Raw genomic sequence first — 21,449 nt, 5'->3', positions numbered from 1 at the left:
CAGTAGGGAAACACATATTAATGAGTACATTCTTAATACAGGTTTCCTTTTTTGATGTCACATTATCTTTAACCCATGATATTTTTGTTTCTCCATTTGATAAATATTATAAAATGCCGACAAGAATATCTTATTAAAACCAGCATTTATGACCACAGGAAGTCTATCCATGGCTCCCCAAACCTTCAGTCATGGAGAGTTTCCTATCAAAAAAAACCCCTACCAAAACCAAACAAAATATTTAAAGACTTCTAAGCAAGGGCAGCACAGAAGCAAAATCCAGAACTGTGTCCAAAAATGCTCTGAAAACCACTGGAAATGAGGCTGACAACCTGCCTGCTGAGGCAGGCACATCATCATCATTGGACTCTACTGCTTGCATCAGGCCACACCACTTCTGAGAGGCTGTCCTAGGTGGAGGAAGACATAGGGTATGTTGGAAACCTGCTCTTTAAGAGAGAACACACTCCACGTTAACTGTCTTTTTCCAGACATGTGCCCATCTGACCAATGATTTATTAATGTCCAGTTACCTGGGAAGCAGGTTGTTAGGTGCTCCATTAGTGCTTCCTGTGTGACTTGTTTTCGGGCAGAGTTCATTGCTGAGATGGCCAGGCAAAGAATTTCCCCAAGAGGAATAAACTGTGACTGACTGATGGGAGACATGCTGATGGGTGATACATCACCTGTAAAAAGAAAATGTAAGTGCAGTGAAGCATTCTGTTTGAAAATCTCCTCATAGAACAAGGATGCAGAGATACTGTCAGAGAAGATGCACACAGCTCTGTAGTCTTTGTACCGAGCTGGGGATAAAACTCTTATAATGAAGAACCATCCAACGGCTTATTTCACAACTTAGGGTGAACTTTGATAAATGGCACATACACACTATGCAGACACAAGTTTCTCAAAGAGTGCAGTTGTCAGATTCAGAAACATGTCTACAAATTAGCACTTCTCTTTGCAAAACCGTGTGCTTGAATATCCTGGTAGGTAACTGCACAAGCAAAGCAGTTTCACTCATCTCTCTGGACTTGAAAGGGGAGTTTTTACTTCCCCTTCAAAGGCTAGAGGTGTGGATGAGCCATCATTTTCACTTAATCGAATCCCTTTTCTTAATAGTAACAAAGATTAAGGAAAAAAAAAGTTGATAAAATAATGAATTACATTTTGACTCAGCTGATGAAGCACAGCACACTCTCTACAGGCCTGAAGACTGTGAAGGCCTTAAGACCCTGAATAAATCTCTCCTGGATCTACATGTCAAATGTACAGAGTACATATTTTTAGAAGAGAAGTCATAGTGGTTCTAGGACTGCCTGAAAATTAAATTTTGTTGTACCTTTTCCCATGTTGCCTTTAAAAAGAATATATTAACTCCTACTTAAAAAAAAATTACTAAAGACCACCAACAGGAAAGTTATAGGAGACATTACAATTTGATAATACTGGCTTGACTACACAAATACAGGTCCATATTACAATACTTTATATAAATACAGAAATGCTTTCAGATTCACTCTGTACATCCTCTTGAAGTGGTAAGAGTTCCCCAAGGATCTCAGATAGAGGGAAGCAGCAAGCTAAAAGATTTTCTTTGCCAGTGGAAAAGGAATAATGAAATATAACAGACAGAACAAGAGGGACTTGACCGCAAATCCTTTTCTAGCCACAGGTCAGCCAGTAGCCAGAGACAGTTTCACCTAAATGGCTTCGGAATCTCAGGGAAATCACCCCATTTCTGCTGCCACAGAGCAATACCTTGTGACCAAATTAGGAATCAAATTACTGGAAATTAATTCAAATTCAAACTTTGCTCCACAATTTAGAGGATCGAATATTTACCCTATAATTCTATATTCCTCCTACACCTACTAAACAGGAACAGCAGTTTCTAAAACTGATTATCAAAATGCATTTAATCTTGCATTACACTCAGCCCTTTGAAAAAAAAAATTAGTGGAAGTAGTAAATTACATAACTGTAACTGCTTCAGTGAGACTTATGAGCAGTATTTTTCAATACTCTTCTTGTACAGTCTGTTGTACAACAGTGATACACATTACCCAAGACACAACAATGATTTAAAATTCACATTTGTGCTATGCTGTCTTCTGATTGCTTCTGCCTAATCAGGCCTGATCAGACCAATGCTGCAATCCTAGCACAGCTTCAGAACATTGTACCTCCTCACTCTTATATGACCACAGAATGGTGACCTTAATATCTAACCTTTTCTGGATAATTTTTAATTCAGATACATCTGAAAGGTTCCTGCCAAAAAATGCTTTACAGGCAATGGCAATCAAGAAGATCAAAGGCAGTTTACAGGGAAACGTGAGATACACTTTCACATGACTAGAGAGTAAATACAATTTGTCCCCTCATAATTTCAGAATGGGTAAAGAACATAACAGCTATTATATTATTATTACTAATAATTATACTTGCTGTCAGCTCCAACTTGTTCACAGACGAATCTGTGTAATCAGCCAAACATGTAAGATTACTGAGTTTTATCAACAGTCACCATGGACTTTGTGTAGGGGATCAGTTTACTTAATGATTAGTTTCATGTCTAAAAAGAATCAGGATTATGGTAGGAATTATGAAGACTTTACTAAGCAATTCAAGAAATTACTGTCCTTCACACCATGGGCATTCTTGTGGGCAGTACTAAGTTTAGCTGAGTCAAACAGGTAAGCACATATTGCCCTCAATTGAGGTTTAACCTTTTCAGGTTCATCGGGCACTGAAATGCTCCCTGGGCAACTTTAAGGGCATCTGGGTGAAGGGCAGTAACTTCCTGAATTGTTTTGTCTGAAGCATCAGAGATCTGGCTATTTCATAAACCAAAGCACCATGGCAAAAGTACCCCACATCTATCCCCAGCCATGCACTCACACTGCCACCTACACAGCCACCCGGATGGGAGAGCGAGAGGAAGACCTCTCCCTTGCACCCAGTGATCCATCCACTCCTAACCAGAATACTTAGATATAAAGAATGGGCCTTAATACCACAATCAGCTTCCTGAGGTGGGGAAGGGACTCAAGAAAGGTTATATATGAAGCCTAGCAAGTGCTGCTGACTTATGAAGGTTTGCTCTGCAGCCTCCCAGCAGTCCCCAGAGGGATGCTGGGACAAGAACTCAAACCAGTTACTTAGCTCACCCCTGGGAGCAGCCCATCCTCTCCCCCTGACTGCCAAGATCCTGCAGAGATCCACATCTGGGATCACCCCCAGTCAGGAGATGTTAACTTAAAACTAGCTAAGTACCAGTTAAGGAATGATAAACTTTACCTGGATTTTAGTAACCTTGCACTTTGCATACAATCTTTCCTTCCAAACCAGGCCTCCAGCATGAATTGCTTTTCTAGGTTAGTGCACAGAAACATTCAGTCTGCACATGTTTGGGCTCTTGTCAATCAGAACAAGCCAAAAGTTTGCCCTGAAACACTAACTATACTTCACACAACTTATCAGTATAAACCATTCAGCATCAGTTCCTTAGTTAACACAATCTCTATTAAAGCATGCTATAGTTAGTATGCCAGAGTAACACACATCCTGGTTGCAAATGCTTGTGAGCCTAACAGTCACTTAGCTAACTATAAAGAACACTATAATTGTCCATAAAATCATAATTTAGATGGATTTAAATGCAATAGAAACGGCCAACAAATACTGGTTTATGTGAGAGCCTTCCCTTCTGTTTTGTAAGAGACTATTGCCCGTTAAGCCTTATTGTTTTCCATTGAGTGCTTTTCAACCTTCTTCATACTGACAAGGGAATTCTTGTTTCACCATTGTTGTGCCAGAATTACCCCCATAGCTTGTTGACCAAAACTGCCTGTTGGAGGTAATTAATTACTGGCTCCTGGTTTAAAAAGGCTAGAACACATGTATAACTTTTACTAGATCTAGTGATAAAAAACTAGAAGCCTCTCAGCTAAGGAAGGTTCTAACTTTTAAAAATATCTTAACTATCCTGTGGCTCTGAGAAATTACAAACAACCTGTGGTTACAGTTCAGTGAGCAAGCTACTCTGATGCACAACAACAGAGAATATCATGCAACTATGATTTAATACATTAACATCAATTTTGTGCATAAATAGTGCTTAGCCTACTGAACAGAAGGCTTACTTCACCTTCTTAATTAAAGATCTGTTTTTAAAAATCAAATATCCATCTCCTAATTTTTTTTTGGAAGACCACATCACTTATATAAAAGATCTAGCATATGGCTCTAGTTAGGTCTGACTGATGCTTGTCTCAAGCAGCTTTTGTTTGAAATCAAATTACTATCCTTGACTTTCATATGTTTACATTCCTAATTAAATGGAAACTGGAGCTCAGAAAGCAGTTTTCAACAGCTGACTGTATGTTTTGTTAAAATACAAGATACATATACACATATATATATATAGCTTTAGCTCTGTTCCTGCAGTGTCTTTTAAAACTTTTCTCTGAAGAATTTTTCATTAAAAAGTTTTCTAAGTATTCTTTTTTTAAAGTGGCATTTCATTTTCAAAAATACCTAAGCACTTAACAAACAATGAATGGGATCTGTCCTCCTTTATGCCTTGGAGATTTGTAGTGCTACCCTGTGGGAAAAAAATAATTACTGTTACTTAGAACAAAAGACTATGTAGCACATAAAATAAACACTTAGCTCTTACATGTCACATTTCTTCAGTGGATTTCATAAAAACATTCCAAAAAATTAGATAATTGTAACTGTCCTGAACAGACCCTTGAGAAACTGATGGTCTGCAACAGAGCCGGGAATGGAAATTCACACATCCTGAACCCATACCAGTCAGAACCCCTCCTGTGCCAGTTTATCCAGTGTCTCTGTTCTCTGAAAGACTGGGTGCCACCATCCTGGGAGAAAATGAGGTAGACTGTATTCTGCACCATGTATCAGCAATTAAGGTATCAACTACATACTGAAGACAGAATTTTTATTAATGATTCTGCTTCTGGAAAGAAGTGACCTGGAAGTCAAACTCCCTGTGTCACGAAGTTTGTGTATAGACAAAAAAATCACCTCTTGACTTATAAATGGAGCCAATTCTGTACAGTCACTGTGAAGGAAAATTAAGGAAATTACTACACTTTATTAGAATGTATCCACATTATTTCCCTGAACTGGGGAAGAGACCCTGTGATTACACTCTATATCCTGTGAAATATAGGAAGCCAAAGTTTCTCTTCTCCATCCAGCATCTATTTCCTATGGATCAGGACAACTTTAAACACAAATTTTAGCCTGGTTTCCACAGGAAACAAGGCTTGCACAATCACAGTCTGTGTACATGCATGTGCCAGAGAGGTCAAGGATCACAGACAACAGAGATTCTACAATGGGTGTTTGCTATGCAGGATCCATCTCCAGAGAGCTTCAGCCACAGTCACCTCCCACCGGACAGGAAAAAATCCAGTCAAAAAAACACTTGTGAGGGGAAATGTGACTTCACTACCTTTGCTGCTTACAGAATTACATTACTAATCAGAAAACATCCAATTAGAGCACAGTAACTTCAGGCACCTCATGTTTATATTGGTGGTCACAACAAAAACGTCTTACAAAAAATTTCTTGCCAACAGCCTGTTCTGGTCAACAGCCACCTATGATTTCATTCTGGGAAGACCTACAGGAAGATCCTTTTTCAAACAAAAGGTAGCAAACAAAACCAAAACTAATGGTAATGGACAGAATATTATAACTTTTTTTCAAGAATATCATTAAGTGAAAAGCCTCTTCTAGTAAGACATATTTTCAGATTTACTTAAAGATGGGACAGATGCTTAAGAAGTTACATGTGTGGCCTGAATTACACATTTTAACCCCTTGCTCCCCCGAAACCCTAACATGACTGAATCACTCTAGTTATAGAATACTTACACAGATGTAGCAAACAAAACCCTTCCTATGTGAACTCACAACAGTGATATCTAATTGCCACTTTAAACCAGACATTTCCATCTGATTAAAGAACAGGAGGGAAGAACAAGAAGAACATGCAGATTTCTGAGGTAGTACCCAGATTGCTCTGAAATACCTCAGAACTGCACTAGCACACTAATACAGAAAAGAACTCATTTTACTGGCAAAATCTGTTATAAAGAAAATCAGAAGGTGTGCTACCTGCACTGTTCTCAGTCACAGCTAAATCGTCCCCTTAAACCACATTTCCTGGAATATTTTATGAACAAAGCTGCAGGTTGTGTTTACTAGGCAGTTGCACATATCAGAGGACTGATAACAATAAGAAAAAAAATACATTAAAGATTCACCCATTTATTCCTGGTTAGGAGCAGCTTAAACAAAGACTCAACAAACACAGCAACACATTTGCTAACCAGCAAGGTCCTTCTGCACTGCTGAAACGCACTCACACCAAAACACACCTTCCCTTGCAGATACTGATGAAGAACACTTCAAGAATGTGATCTGGCAATGCAACCACTCCAATTCTAACCAGTCCAAGGAAAACACAGGATTCTTAATAATGACCAATCCCATGACAAACACTGGTCTCTTAAAAACATTCTAGTCCCTTGCCAGTTATTAACTTCAAGCATGTAAACTGAGCTTTTGAATTATTTGGACCAAGCTAGAAGCAGGATATCCAGGTTCACCAAGTGGCACTAATGTTCAGAAACAGGTGCTAAATTGCCCCGAGTCAGAAGAGTTGTCTTACATGCATTCATCCTGCGTGTTTCCTGTGATTTAAGTTTCCTTGTCTTTGTTCACGTCCTGTGGCCAGCTGCCTCCTGATCCAAAGTGATATCCCAGTACATGTTACAACTACGATCATAAAATTTCTGCTGGAGCACGGAACTTTCCCAGAGGATTCAGTCGAGGAGATTTTAGTGGTGTTGCTTATCCTGGGAAGAAGGACTGTAGTTTTTTAATATATTGTGTGCTTTAGAATGTGTTTCCTCAAACAATATTTTAAATGTATCTTTTAATAAATGTCCATGTCTATATTCCTGGCACACAATATGTTAAAAAAGGGGGACTTACCTGAACCCCTATGGTCTGGTTCCATGCTCCAGTACAGTATCCAGAGTAGCTGTCATGTAACAACAATGTGCATATTGGGGCTTTATATCACTGTGGAAGCTGGCTGGCTGCAGCATAGGTCAGTGCCACAGGACCTGAAAGAAGAAAAACAAATCATGCTTTTAGGCAATAATATGCTGAACACCCACCTCTTAAAGCAGGAAATAGGGGCTTTCCAGAATATAAAAAATAATGTAGCATCTATGCAGTTCCCCAGAAAGGAATGCTATTTCACACAATTCCCACAGAAGTACAAGAAATAAATGGTTAAGAAATTACAGGGGAGGTGGAGGTAGAGAATCTAAAGGGGACTACAAATATAACTCCCACACAGTGTTTTGAAAACATCTCTCTCCTTTTGCCCTATTTCCACAGAATGGCTGGAATCTCATTCTGACACCACCCCCTGTTCCAAAGGCACTCACAGTCTTCGCAAAGCACCTCTCCACTGCAGTGCCTCAGGATTCTGCAGTGTCACTCCTCTTCTCCCTGGCTCTCTGCAAAGTGAAGTCATAGGAATGGATCAGCCAACCTGACTTCTCACTACCCTGCCCAGAATCCTTTGTGAACTGAAATGAGTCATCGCTGTGAAAAAATTACGGCGCAACGTTCCAGGTTTCTCCCTACGTCTGCACTGGCTTCTTTGTCTTTGAAACGAAGTGCCTCAGCTTCTGGAACAGTGCCCAGCTGCATTGTACAGGATAACAAGCCAGCCTCCTCATTAAGTGGACAAGAAAGCTATTCACATGCATTAGCAAAAACAAGCTAAAGCTTTAACCCTATAGCCAAGACAAAAAATTCACCCCCAACATATCTTCCTGATGTAATACAACCCCCCCCGATACACAAAACCACAAATGCAGATATATGTGTGCACACACACACTGACAAAGAGCACTATTTTCTGAAATTATTCACTATTTAGCATTACACTTACCAGTTTTTACTCTATTGTTTAAAAAGAAAGATTTATTATCCTTTGTCAGTCCTGAAAAATGCTGCAGACCTGCATGTAACAAACAGCTCTACCGTACACTCGAGCAAAGTTGTGCTGCTGCAAACTGTTTATCAAAAAATTAGAAGCAGAGGACAAGTTCTTGCAAGCTCATTTTTCATCATCCCATTCTCCATTCAGGCTCACAACAAAGTGAGCTGGCTGAAACCATGCCAGCCACAAAACGTCAAACTGATCCAAGTGCCGAGAGCCAGCGGAGCTGCTTCAGCTTCTGCTGCTACTGACAAAGAAGGTAATGCTTAGAACGAGGTCACTGTGTCAGGATCTCAGTCCCAGTGCTAGGTTTCCCTTTGCTTGCTGAGGATATGCTAAGCTATATCATCAGGAAAACACAGAAGAGGAAGGAATAATGTGTGATGAGAGACAGATGCTGGTGTTTTAAGAGATGCTGTTCTTTTAAGAGAAAGAAACATTTAAAATTGCTTTCACTGCAAAAGAACTATTTCTAGTCATGATTTAGCTATCAAAATAAGAAAGACATGCAAAAATGCAGGGCAAACATTAAAAAAAAAAAAAAAAGTGCAACCACGGGCACTTCTTAAAAGGTTCCCATGCCATAAGCACTCTGAAATTGTTTCGAGCACAGTAGGCACATCATCCATAAAATCCTGAAATACAGAACTTTGGGAGCTACTTTTGCTATGCTAGGACAGGCACTTCTCTTAGTTCTGAATGAACAAACCAAGTGCTTGGGACTGAATAAAATACAAAGGTCACTACCTCCCTATGCTGCACGTCCCAGCCTTACAACTACCCTGCCAGTGGAAGAGTCAAACCCAGCCTAAAATACGTCTGTGAAAGTGTTTCAAGAGGACATGTAAATAAACAGCTGAGTCAGACAACCAAAGCTGACTTTTGTTTACAGGTCCATGGCAATTGTTACGCAGCAAAGTCATATCACAGAGAAGCTCATTTATAAGTGTAGGGTAAGCTGGGTGTTTTGCTACACTGGTCCCTGCACGGTAGTCAAGATCTCAACATCAAAAGCTGTGCTTTTGCTATACACACAGTCATCTAGTTCTGTATTCCCTGGAAGGCCTCATTCCAGGAAATCTTTCTTCAACTTTACAGGAGTTTTGCCTTCCCTAGGGCTGCAGGATCAGCCGCAAAGCCTCTAATGAATCCAACTTGGCATTTGCAACGTTTCGGTCCCTCAGGATCATTCCACAGAAACTCTGGTTGTTTGTCTGCTAAGCCCACACCCACTTTACAGCAACAAAACTCGTGCCAACAGGAAAAATTTCTGTGGGCTTAAAAGTGAATTACAACAGGCACTTAGTGAAAGAAAACAACAAGAGCTTCAATCTGCTTTTCCTTTGCAGCAAACAATGTTAATGCAAAGCTGAATAGCTGGGCTTGTGCCTGTCCACAGATGCTCAAGTTCTTGTAGCAGTAGTCATGTTACTATCACCAAAGTTAAAGTACTGGCACAAGAAACATAAAGATAAAACCAGGACCCAAATACCTTTTCTCAGTAACAAATTTCTCTAGCATTTAAACTAAAGTTATGGCTACTCTGAATAGAGTAATAGAGTTGTAAGCTCACTGAGTGAGGCAATTCCTTCTGCATGTGTGATGCCCTAGAGACGCTGAGGTGCTCATGGTGCACACACACCTAGGGATGCACTTGCATCTTGCTTGCACATACATTTAGACATGCCTTTACCAGGCAGAGACCAGCAGCAGGGAAAATACAAATAAGAATGTTTAGAAGAGCTGAAGTTGGTGGATAAACCACTGCTGTCATCATCAGTGATGCTACTGCAGTGTAACCTTGCCAAAGGAAGGCCTAGCTAAAATACCACGTTCTTCCCAATTAAGGCAGTTCCTGTGTTCTTCCATCCTGCACCACCCCTTACGACATTACAGAACTTGGTGCTGAAACAAAAGCTGCCTTAATTGACAGTGTATGGCACAAACAGACCACATACTTCTCCCTGTCAAACTCCATGCATGCACGTGCATCCGCACAGACCCATACAGAATACAGGGGAGCCCGAGATCCATCACCATACACTGAGAAAGCAGATTATGTAAAGATCCCATTTTCTTCCTTTGCACACACATTGTGTTGGAGCTGAACACAGCCTCCTTTGTCAAACTCCACACATTAGCTTGCATACATCCTTGAGCCCGGCTGAGCCAGGGCCTGGGATTCCCTTCCTTTGCCACAGCCCTTTCATTGTCACCAGAGAGAAAGTCAGGACTAGAAAAAGAATGTGCTCAAATGGGGGGCAGAGAACAAAAAATGTTAAAAAACAACACAGCCAAAAGATGTCAAGGAGGTTATCAAGAGCATGAGAAAACTCAAGAGTAGCCTGCACTAGTTTAAGTGGATTCTGAATTTCAGAGGCTAAAATCAGCCATCATCACTCAGGATTTGGAGTCTGTAGCTGCAGAGACTATGGTCATCTATCATTATTATCTATCATTAGTTCTACAAGAACCAATTTCCTAAGCCAGGAAGCATCCAAACACACAACACAACCCATGAGTCCTGTGGACCCAGGAGAAATCAGAGAAAGGAACATCAGAAAAGATACAAACTTACACGTATTTCTTTAGGAAATCTGTTAATACTAAAGAATTTTACATACTAGTGCTCCACTAATAACAGTATACTTGCACTCTGCTAATAAGTTCCACTTGTCTTACCTGAACAAATCCCATACTTCTTTTAAGAAATTACTTAAGATAACACAAGAGGAACATGATCAGGGTATTAAATACAGCAATATTCCACCAAGCACTGACCATCTGTTTTTGTGCTAATGTTGTCTAGAAGCTTAAATTCTCTTTCCTTTTTTCCTTCCTGCTGCTTACATCCCAATGTATTTGCAGAGAACATATCTCCCCTCCTTCAGATCTCACTCCCCTGGCATGAAAAAAGCACACTGTTAGTGTTCTTTCATATGTCTCCTCTCCTGTCCCAGTAATAATTTCCTCAAGACTCTTCTACATTTACTCCAACTTACATAACTTTTCTTTTAAAAGCAACAAGCAGAATTCTGCACCATATTCTAGTGCTCCAGCTAACTGCTCACCTGTGTCAGGTACAAGGAAATTGAAATTTTCATACTTCTAATGGAAACATACTGTCCTATATATAATAAGAATGAAATTTGCTTTCTTCACAGCTGTACTACATTGGTGGTTCATGGTGACCCCACAACCGAACAACCAGTTCCAGCTTTTTTTTTAAGCTGCCTATAACTACTGAGTTTGAAGCAAATATTCCTTCTTTTACTCGAAAGACCATGACCTTACCCGTTACACTTTAACAGCTCACCCTGTGGGTATGATTAAGAATCTTCAGCCATCCAATTCTTATCATCTGTTACCCATTGTTAAGTATCTCCACTTTATCACATGCTAGAAGGAGTCACAGAAACAAATGAAAACAAAACAATACTTTAAAAATTACCTGCTGCAGGACACAACCATAACCCCCACTAGGGTTGCTGGTACAACAGCCCAGTAAGCAGCATTTGAATGAACCCATCAAGTCTTAAGAGGAAAAACAAAGCAACCCACAGAACTCCTTCTCCCAAAAGCCCAGTAGGTAAAACAACCAATTTTTTTTAGAAATCAACTACTAATTGAGGCTTTTTAAAATTACAGCTCATTGGAAAGCATGTGACATTTTAAATGACACAATTCTCTAACAGATTTTGTAGCTAGGACTACAGGATGTGAGGGATGATGGGGTTTTTTGCATAGAAAGCTGTTACTATTAAATTAATTCAATTAACACTAAAGCTGTATTGTCATTAATGGACCACACAACCTCCTCCAAAAAAAAAAAACAAAACAGCCTGCCTGTTTTCTGGAGGCAAACAGTAAATACAAGAAAAGAGAGGAGCATTACAAAAATCTGACACTAGAGGAGGTTTGGCAAGAGGAACCAAGCACATGAAAGAGAAAAGAAGGAAAAAAACCTGTAACAAACAATGATAAATCTAGGTATTTTCTTTTGAGGTGAAATTTGATATAGGCAGGGAAAAATATTCCTTTGGAAACACTCATGAAAGCACAAGATATGGATATTGAAATATAACAATCAGTCTGTCTTAGCCTCATGTTCTTCACTATCCTGTCTGGTTTAGCCAGAAAGCATTTTCAGTGTGGCTGGGGATGCTGCAGCAAACAGAGTAAGAGTCTTGTCAACAGCTAAAATTCTTGACAGGTGAAGGGATGATTAGCAATTCAATCCAATGACATACTGTGCCCTCTCATTTATATTGACTGCTGTAACCATGGAAGGATTTTCATCCCAAAGATGATACTTCAGTGGTTACAGCTTTTCAAACAAATAGTGATGACTGGCAGATAACTTCAGGTTAAAATAAGAACCTGCAACAGTGAACACAAGTCCCATGGTACTGCAGCAGCCCTTAACAGCCCTGTTTTTCCTGGCTAGAAGAGAACTGATGAAAAGGCCAGGCATGGAATCAATTAAAATAGTGCCGAAAATGGTTTTAAAAAGAAAAGGTTACAGACACTCCTAAGACAGCAGCTGAGAGTTTACTGGGTCATTTTTACCCTGTGGTGGAAAGTAGAGTTTTGACTACAGCTGAAGTAGATTAAAGAACGTATACTTTAGTGCTTATGAAATAAAAAGTATTTTACAACATAATACATGAAGTAGCTGTAGTACAATATTCTGCCCCTATGAATGACCTGCATGCTGTAGATGCAGTGGCCCCTGTTACCCAAATGGCTCAAAATTCTTTCCAAGTCATTCCTTTGGTTTCCTGTGCAGGAATCAGCTGTGAGGACAGGAACATGGAAAATGCTACAGTACAACAGTTCAGCAATGCACCAGATCATGGTGGTCAAACTGCACAGATTGCCACTACTGTGCACAGCATCTACAGAAAAATACCCTCATTTCAGACAGACAGAGTTTGAGATCCTCAAGGACTGGTAGATTTTAATTTTTTTTCCCAATTAGTATCAGTATCAACACTTGCAGCAAACAAAAACTACCTCCCCAAATAAATGACAGTACCTGGAACCTGGGGTTCCCACAATTAAACAACTCACCAGATTAAAATAATTCCTTCTGCCCATTTCACATGCTTTTTGCTTCTTAATTTCACTGAGCACTCACTCTATTTCAGGAAGCAGTAAAACAAAACCTACAGGAGGCATTTTACTACTGTTGCTCCAGTTGCTGTTGCAACTACTGTTGCTACTGTTGCTCCCTTCCTCCTGTCCTTTCATTTTTTTAAGTGAAATTTCAGGAATCTAAATATCTCCTTGTATGTGAGCCATAAAACTCAACACAGTATGCAAAACAAGGATGAAATCCACAGACAGCCATCTCTTGCATGACTTCCAACGTATTTCTTAACTTAGTCTTTCTTACATATTACCACTTCTAATTATCACTCCTGGCTTATGTAACATGCCCAGCACTGACCCCAGCAATGTGCAGTGCAGATCTTGCTCCTAAAAAAGTAAGAAACCTTACTTGAGCACTATTTTGCCAGTGTTCCCTGCACTGCTCAACACTACATTGCTGATGTCACTATTTTGCAGAATTGCTCAGCTGTTTCACTCAGCTGTTGCTAGTGCCTTCTGAAGTCCTCCTCAGGCATCTGAATGAACCTGAGCAGCTGTGATCTGACAGATAGGGTTACCACTCCACTATCCTCTCCATCCTTCAGATTCCTAATAAGGCTATTAAACTCAAATATTTGGTATTGATCCCTGCTGCACAGAACACTGTTAACCATTTCCTGGAACCACAATTTGCCACGCTTTTCTCTCCTCTGCATTGTAAACTGAGCTTGACAAGACTTTCCTCTTGCACTTTCACCAATCGGTTATAAAGCACTAGATTGTGGAAGAGTCCTTGTGCTCCCCAAGTGTCACTATGACCCAGTTTTCTGAAAGATGGGAGAACATAAAGATAACTGTGTCTTTGCCATCTTATTCAGTATAGAGACCTGAACTAGGATATCAGGACTAGATTCCTGAAACAATCTCAGGATCTGATGATGATCTCAACTTACATTAAACTAAACCAAAAGGCTAGCAAAAGGAGAAATTTGGGATAATTTCTTGAACAAATTAGGCAAGTAAACAGTATACACAGAAAGAAAAACATATGTAACAAAATTTTGGCATCAAAGCACAGATGCTGTATACATCTAAGTTCAGAATGACTAGACTGTATGCCATAGCAAGACAGTATTTTCTTAGGACACATTAAAACAAGAGATGAAAAAAAAAAAAAAAAAAAGAAGCAATTCTTTATCTTGTCATTATGTTGTCATTCCTTATTCTGGACTATAAAAAAAAGGACTTACAGTTACTGCCATATTATTTCAATGAGCTAGGCCTACAGGCAGGACTTCAATTTACCCAGACCTTATGGGCCAATATGACTCTTATTTAGAAAGGCAAAGAGTGTTTCTGCCAGTGCCAGTGCTGCTCCAAAAGCATTTCTGATCATCAGTAAACACTGCACTACACATGGTGAGGAGGATGGTCCATGCCTCCATCCTCACCTGGCCACCCCATCTGGGACATCAGAAGCTGTGCAGAAACGCCCACGAGGGATGTAAGTAGCCCTAAGAGAATTTCTTGAAACCTTTCTTGTTCCTTCTGGTTCTTTGGTGGTTACAAGTTTTTGTCTTAAAGAGCTGATGCAGAGGCTACCTAATGAAAAAACTATGAAGGCTATGAAGATTGAATTAGCAGCAGATGATTAGAGAGAAAACCAAGAAGCAATGTAAGTAAGAAAAAAAGCCAACAGGTTAAAAGGAAACATAAGGAAAGAGATGATTTTTTACTCTTAAAGCAGGCAATGCAGCCAGCATGTGTGATGTTAATGATGAAAGACTTGTTAAAAGAATCCAAATGCTTAGCAGGGCTAAACGGAAACAGAAATGATAACCAAACGATTTGGAAATAAATTTAGTGCCTCCAGCTGTAGGAAGGCTGGGAAATATAAGGATCTACAGGACTGCTGGAATAAGCAAAGTGGGAATGGCTGTGTGTATCAGTGAAGAAAGAAGTAAAAAAAAAGGACAGTTGTTTGTGAATGCAGATCTGCATGTACTCTGCATCCATTCGGTGCTTGGCTCTGTTTTGTTTCCTAGGCTGACCTTCACCCCATGCCACACAAAGGATTCAATGAAAGCCTCTGCAAAGTCTCAGCTAAAAGCCTGAAAGAGCCACTGAATCTTGTGCTGCAGCTCAAAGCTAAGGCCCAAGAGCCAGCGACCCACCAGAGGGAGCAAGCCTGGATGCTCAGGCATGAGCCTGAATGCCTGACTCTGCCAAGGGAACAAGCATTCTACAGGGCTTTGAATGAGCCCTCCCAGTGTTTGGAGCAGGCAGGGTCACTAAAAAGAAACATTAGGTAGGCTTTTTCTCCAAAGGGTTGCTCTGAAGCTTTTATGGTGCAAGACTACAGCTAGGGGAAGGATGGAGCCTACAGGATAGTAAAGAAAGAGTAAATTAGAAGTGTCCATTATAAGGCAGACATGCAACATCAGTCCACTGAGGGAGCATGCTAGTGCTCTGGGCAGTGTCAACCAAAACACTTTTGGGAAGTGGTTGACACTTTTGGGAAAGCAGTTAGGTATGTCATGGTCAACACTGTCTTCAGAAACCTGCTGCTGCTTTGAGCAGCTCTTCAACACAGATATGTCTTTTGAAGGTGTTATCCACAAGAACTTGAAAACACAAGGGTTCCTGGAGTGCATCCTGCATTCTAGCACTACATTTAACTAAGGTTTTGCACTGTAGATTTGTTACACAGCATCTAGTTTGATACACTCTCTAAACACAATCTGGGTAACATCTGTGTAACAGGGATAAGATCCAAACTGACCTTATGGCTTTAGTCTTAAAGACTAAATTGTTGCCAGAATGATCTTGGTGTAATTAGACCTGTGTAAATCCCCCTTGTTCTGGAGTAAGAATACTGTTTTTAACATGATTTAGCTTATACAACTTCCAAAAGTTAAATCAATGGGGGCAGCTGTACATACATAATCCTGCTAAATTCTTCTGCATGACCTCTCATATGACACATAGAAAGGTGACGAAGAAAAATTGAATTATCAATACTAAAAATAAAATACTGATTCTAGGCAAGAATGTGTTTTCCTGTTGTTCAATCATATGGTCCCTAACATAATCAAAAGCAAATGTTAAAACAAAGGAACTATGGCTTTCTTTTGCTAATATTTTTTTTCCAGGGTTCTGACAGCTTCACTCTTGAAAAGTAGATAAACACTGACATTTATAGTTGCATACAATGTTTCTCTAAAAACTTCCTGTTATGGTCAAAGGCAGAGATATTGAAGGAGCCAAATTTGGTTCCTATTGCCATATGTTGTTTCCAGTACGCACAGCTTGAGTTTCAAAACTGATGTAGATTTGCACTTCCCTTTATCTCCATTGAGTGCTGCTGTACTCTCAGCACTTCTGAAAATCAGGACAGTTACTTAGGGGCCTAATTTTAGGCACTTGTTTCTGGAACCTGGCATAAAAGCTCAGACTTGAACATGAGAAGAATCCATGCATGTAAACTATGTGGGAATATGTGAAAGTCTCAGTCAGAATGCCTAGAGTTACGGATCCCCTTCATGCTTCCATGTATAAGTAAGAGCCTAAAAGTCTGCTTTAGGGAACAAAGTTTTGAATGTGATTTACATGTCTTTGCCTTGCTCCTGAGAAACTTTTCTTGATGGAAGTTTTGATGTAATTAGTGTTTCCCAGAGAAGCTTTGGGTTTGCAAAATATATTCTTCAGACAAAGAGGGATACACAGCAAAGAATTCTTGGTTTTTGAGAAAATCATGTCGGCAGTCAGACTAATATCCTCATGGTATTTGGAGACTGAGGATGTCAAAGCCTTGCGTAACTTCCCAGATATTTTCCTTCTGATACCATAACTGCTTTCAAGGGCAGGAGTAACTTCACCAAACAATCACAAGTTTTCCCCTCACATTCAGGCTCTGACTGTATCATTTATCATCTACAAAGACAGATGTTACGTGAGGCTGCTTGCCAGGTACTGCTCCTTAGGAAGAGCTTGCAGAACACCAGCAGTATTAACCTCCCCCCAGGCCTCCAGAGAGCAGGCCACCTCCTTCAACCATGGCTTCCACCAACAGTGAAGTCACACTGCTGGCTTTGTGATATCACAGCATTCTCCTTAGCAACAGCCTATGAGGTCACAAATCAAGGATTATCACTTTACTGCAGGATTAAGGGAACTAAGAAGCTGGTCTGTCAGGAAGATGTGTTTTACTTCAAATAATGGGAATTACAAGAATGCTGAAAATAAATGGGTTTTAAATTGCCTTTGCATGACATGCAGCCTTTTTTCAGTAATGCGGTAAAATAAAAATGCTTTCTGAGACAGCTCCCAGCAAACTGAGTGAATTACAGGCTGACTCCTGAGCTAGTATACAGGAGATGAAGCCTCAAACAACTTGCAGATCTTGATTCCTCAAGTCATTTATTTTGCAAGTGTGGACAGCCTCAAGTGTGGATCACTCTCCTCAAATTGTCTGCTGGCTAGTTTACTCACAGGTATTCAAAGCTAGCAGTAAGTTCCAGAAAGTGAAAAAATAAATTAAAAAATTAAAAAAAAAGCAAGTCTGGAAGCATCGTGCCTTACTGTTTAGGCAAGGATTTCTCAAGATAATTCCAAACCGCAAGCCTATGTTCCCAAGATTGAAATAAATATGCATTATACATTACAGTGTTTTCAATGATTGTTTAAAATGCAAGAAACAGAAAAACCTTCCATGCAAAATATACTTGCAGTCACAGGCACAGGAAGCTTCAGTGCAAACATTACCGTTAGAATAAAATACTTGTACAAAACATTTTATTACACTCATAATGTTTTTTTTCAACAATATCTGGTTTAGTACCCAGTGAATAACCTGTATGGAAGTTCTGTAAAATACAGAACTCCAAGAACTTGTTTGAAACTATTCCAAAACCTCTCTCCCCATTTCTGCATCATAAAGCAAATCAATGCCTGATGAAGGCTCCCTGGCCTCTCAAGGAACTACTGAGGTTTCCATGCAACTATGCTGAGTGCAAATTAAAAGTTATTTTGGTTTCAGCATTTAAAGGGAGTTACAGTCCACTGAGGTAGAGGGAGAACAAAGAGAAGGACATCAGGTGAGAACAGACTTACCACATTATTTACAGAAATCCTATGACCCATGCATGCTCGCACATGGAAACACTTTCCCATATTTTTTAAATAATCGCCCACTTTTAGAGATGCCTGGCAACTAAGGCTGCATGATGTCTGGAAACTGGCTACTGCATGCATATAGACCCATCTCACATGTGCAGCCCAATACATCATGTGTACCGTGCATGCATAATTTATCCATCAGGGACTGTCCCAGATTTTAAGATTAAGATGTAAAAATCCTAAAACTGCCTGGTTTGTAATCTACAACATGAGATGTGATGCAACTATAAAGTATCTCTACATTGTGACAGGATCTTTCAACTTGAAAAATTTGATTTAAGGGCCTACTTGCAGTTTACTGGAGCTGGAAAGAGACCTCCAGCATTATGAGTGTAGACAGTAATACCAATTTCCTTTCTAAGTCTGGAAGAAAACATCAGACAACTTTGCAGTAGCTGAACAAGACTTCCCCTGGAGTCTCACCCATCGGGCTGACAAAAGCATATTGCTGTTGTGCAGCTGGACGACTGTTTAAAGTGTTAAACAGGAATAATACACAGAGACCGATGAGATGTTTCAGCGTTTTAAGTATGCTTTGAAATTTTTGTAGCTTATTAAAAAACTTGTTTCTTTGCCCTCCAGCACTAGCAATAAGGAATCTCAAAAGAAGTGCTTAGATGTACCAGATATACTCGCTTTGCCACTAACCTCTACAACTTTCCAGGTGTGTAAATCACGGCCGAATTCAGCCGTGCTATGAGATATTACCGCCGCCACACGAACCGTGCGCTTGCGGCCGAACCGGCTCTGTGATCACGCAAGGAAACACGCACGGCCTGTACCGCAGCGCCTGTCTCCCAGCGGCCTGCTGCAGCACGACGCACCTTCACCCGCCAACACAGCCGGCGCTCATCCCGAGTACACAGGCCAGATACCGTCCACGCTTCCTCGAGAGGCCGAGCAGCCCAGCCGGTACAACCGGCCCGCTGGGGCCCGCCCGCCGCATCAACCGACGAGCGAAGGGGGCCGCGCAGCTCTGCCACCCACCGCCCCGCGCTGCCGCTGCTGACGGGGCTTTTATTGTGCAGCAAAGCGGGTACCGGACTCGAAGGGGGCAGAGACGCTCGCCAAGGTCAGGGCGGCTTGGCGCGGCATGGCCCGGCGGGCTCCCGGTGCCGCGGCCCCTCACCGGCAGCACCTCCCGACGGCCCCGCCCCGCCCCGGCATGCCCCGCGCAGGGCACTGCCGCCCGTCGCCATGGCAACGCGTGGCGGCAACACGGGGGGCCCGTACCCCAATATCTCCCTTCCCGAATCTCAAAGGAGAGCTGGCAACGTTTCGGTGCCCCCCAAAACAAGGAATAAAAGCCATATGCACCTAGGTCGAAGATAAGACGTTAACCCCACCTTTGCATTACATATTTGCACATTTTCGACCAGAACCGGGGCAGGGTTTTCCTGCAGCAAATGCCACCCGTGCCCCGGACATTTTGGACGCGAAAGCATCGCGAAAGCACCCCGCTTCCCCCCAAGACATGCACCTCTGTGTGCTGCTGCTGCCTCAGGAACCATCCCAGATCCCAGCCGGGTGGAGCTCAGAAACAAAACAATAACAAAAACAGTTTTTTGTTGCTTGCTTTGTTTGGCTTGGAGTTGTGGGATCTCTGTGTTTTTGTTTGAGGCTGAGGGAATATAGATGGTGGTAAAACCGATTTTAATTCAATTCCTGTATCAGCAGGAATTCCTGTCCTCATGTGCAACCTTCCCACCTGCAGCGAGGGCGTGGCAGGGGCTTGGTACTCCAAAAAAGCCATATAGGCCCCAAATCCCCTTTGGCTCCAAGGGCAGCGGCATGATGGGACGTGTGCTGCGGAAGCCAGAAGTAAATGTGAACAGTCACCACAACCAAACCCACCCCTTCTTCAAAAGGCTAAACCCTTCCAGTATTGTATGCGGCTTTTTAACTCAGCATGGCTTCATAATTGCTTCAAGATCAGTTTTGTTTTGTTTTTAAAGTTTAAGAAGATATAACAAGGGACCCCAAGCAAAATACTTCCCTCAGATTCTACTCAGGTACAATCTATACTTCTACAGAAACTTAGGCCAATTTTCCACTTACTGTCTAAAATGACAATAATCAAGTGTTTTTGCACCTCTATCTTGACTAGATGCAGGAGTTTCTATTACTCAGACTTGCTTTGTAAAAACAAGTGCTGCACACACGCTGAAAAGCAAAGCTGTAAAGCAAATCAGAAAGCTAAAACAACCTTCTCCGTCTCTTTTGGTGCTGCTTATCTGACTATACAGTCTTTTAAAAAAGCGTCAAAAGCAAACACGATAATAAATTTATAAAGGCAATTCATGGGGTAACAAAAGGTGCTTTCCTATAGATCTGGTAGATGAATTTGAACTTTTCTCTGATCATGGGCCAAAGGCTTTCTTCACAAGTGTAAATGGACATCTTGGTTTCCAGGACTGGTGTGTCTCATGGTCCCCAGGCATCACTGACATGTACAGCCAAACCACACCAAGCTGATGGATGTTTAGGAAAAAGCTAAAGCACTAATTGTGTCACAGTAACTCACAATAAGTGTTTGAGATGCAGCTGATGCAAGCCCTGGTAAGATACACAAGCTCTACAGCATGCTGTGGTCAAGAGTTAGCACCATGACCTCATCCTCTTCCAGTGCTCAGGCACAAGGGAAGCTGAGAACAGAGCAGCAGCCAATTAACCACTGATCCAGCCTAAATTGCAATGTTCTTCCCTTTATGAGCTCACTCATCGTTTGAATTACTTAAGGAATCTGCACAAATGCTTTTATTCCAGACTTTGACATGCAACCTATTACCAGAGCTGGGTAACTTGAAAGAAATGGAAACTTTCTGCTTAAGCAATGGAAAAAAAAGATCCAGAAGGTAATGCAGCAGAGTAATACCAATTTGGAAAGGCAACTGTCACTCTAAGCAAGGCTAAGAACGGCTGCACAAGTGGAAATGTGCACACCATCCTCAAGACCACTGGCACGACCCTTCTGTGCAAAACAAATAAGTGAAAGAGTGAATAAACATTAAACCCCTCTATAAGCTTCATTTCCCCATGCCAGGTATTAGAAACCAACAGAAGGCAATTCTGATGATGATGCAACAGCTGGTTGGTTAGGAAATTCCAGGCC

General features: G+C 41.1%; 1 protein-coding gene across 6 annotated transcripts in view; it reads right to left on the bottom strand.

Moving 5' to 3' along the window:
* Positions 1-21,449, bottom strand: part of STOX2 (storkhead box 2) — a 71,978-nt gene that overhangs the window by 17,352 nt on the left and 33,177 nt on the right. Inside the window, exons 1-5 of one of the 6 annotated variants that reach the window (XM_071743271.1) lie at positions 19,162-19,479; positions 7,503-7,574; positions 7,039-7,172; positions 6,713-6,899; positions 534-686 (exon numbers count right to left, since the gene is read on the bottom strand). In XM_071743271.1, coding sequence (XP_071599372.1) covers positions 534-686; positions 6,713-6,722 — 163 coding nt within the window. In that variant the 5' untranslated portion in view covers positions 6,723-6,899; positions 7,039-7,172; positions 7,503-7,574; positions 19,162-19,479. Of the gene's footprint in view, positions 1-533; positions 687-6,712; positions 6,900-7,038; positions 7,173-7,502; positions 7,575-19,161; positions 19,489-21,449 lie in introns of those variants that run through there. The other 5 variants (XM_071743268.1, XM_071743269.1, XM_071743270.1 and 2 more) reach the window with 5 other exon arrangements.

This window comes from Heliangelus exortis, chromosome 4, assembly GCF_036169615.1.
Source record: "Heliangelus exortis chromosome 4, bHelExo1.hap1, whole genome shotgun sequence".
Classification (NCBI taxonomy): Eukaryota; Metazoa; Chordata; class Aves; order Apodiformes; family Trochilidae; genus Heliangelus; species Heliangelus exortis.
The sequence above is the reverse complement of the archived record's forward strand: the minus strand, read 5'-3'. Positions and strand labels throughout refer to the sequence as shown.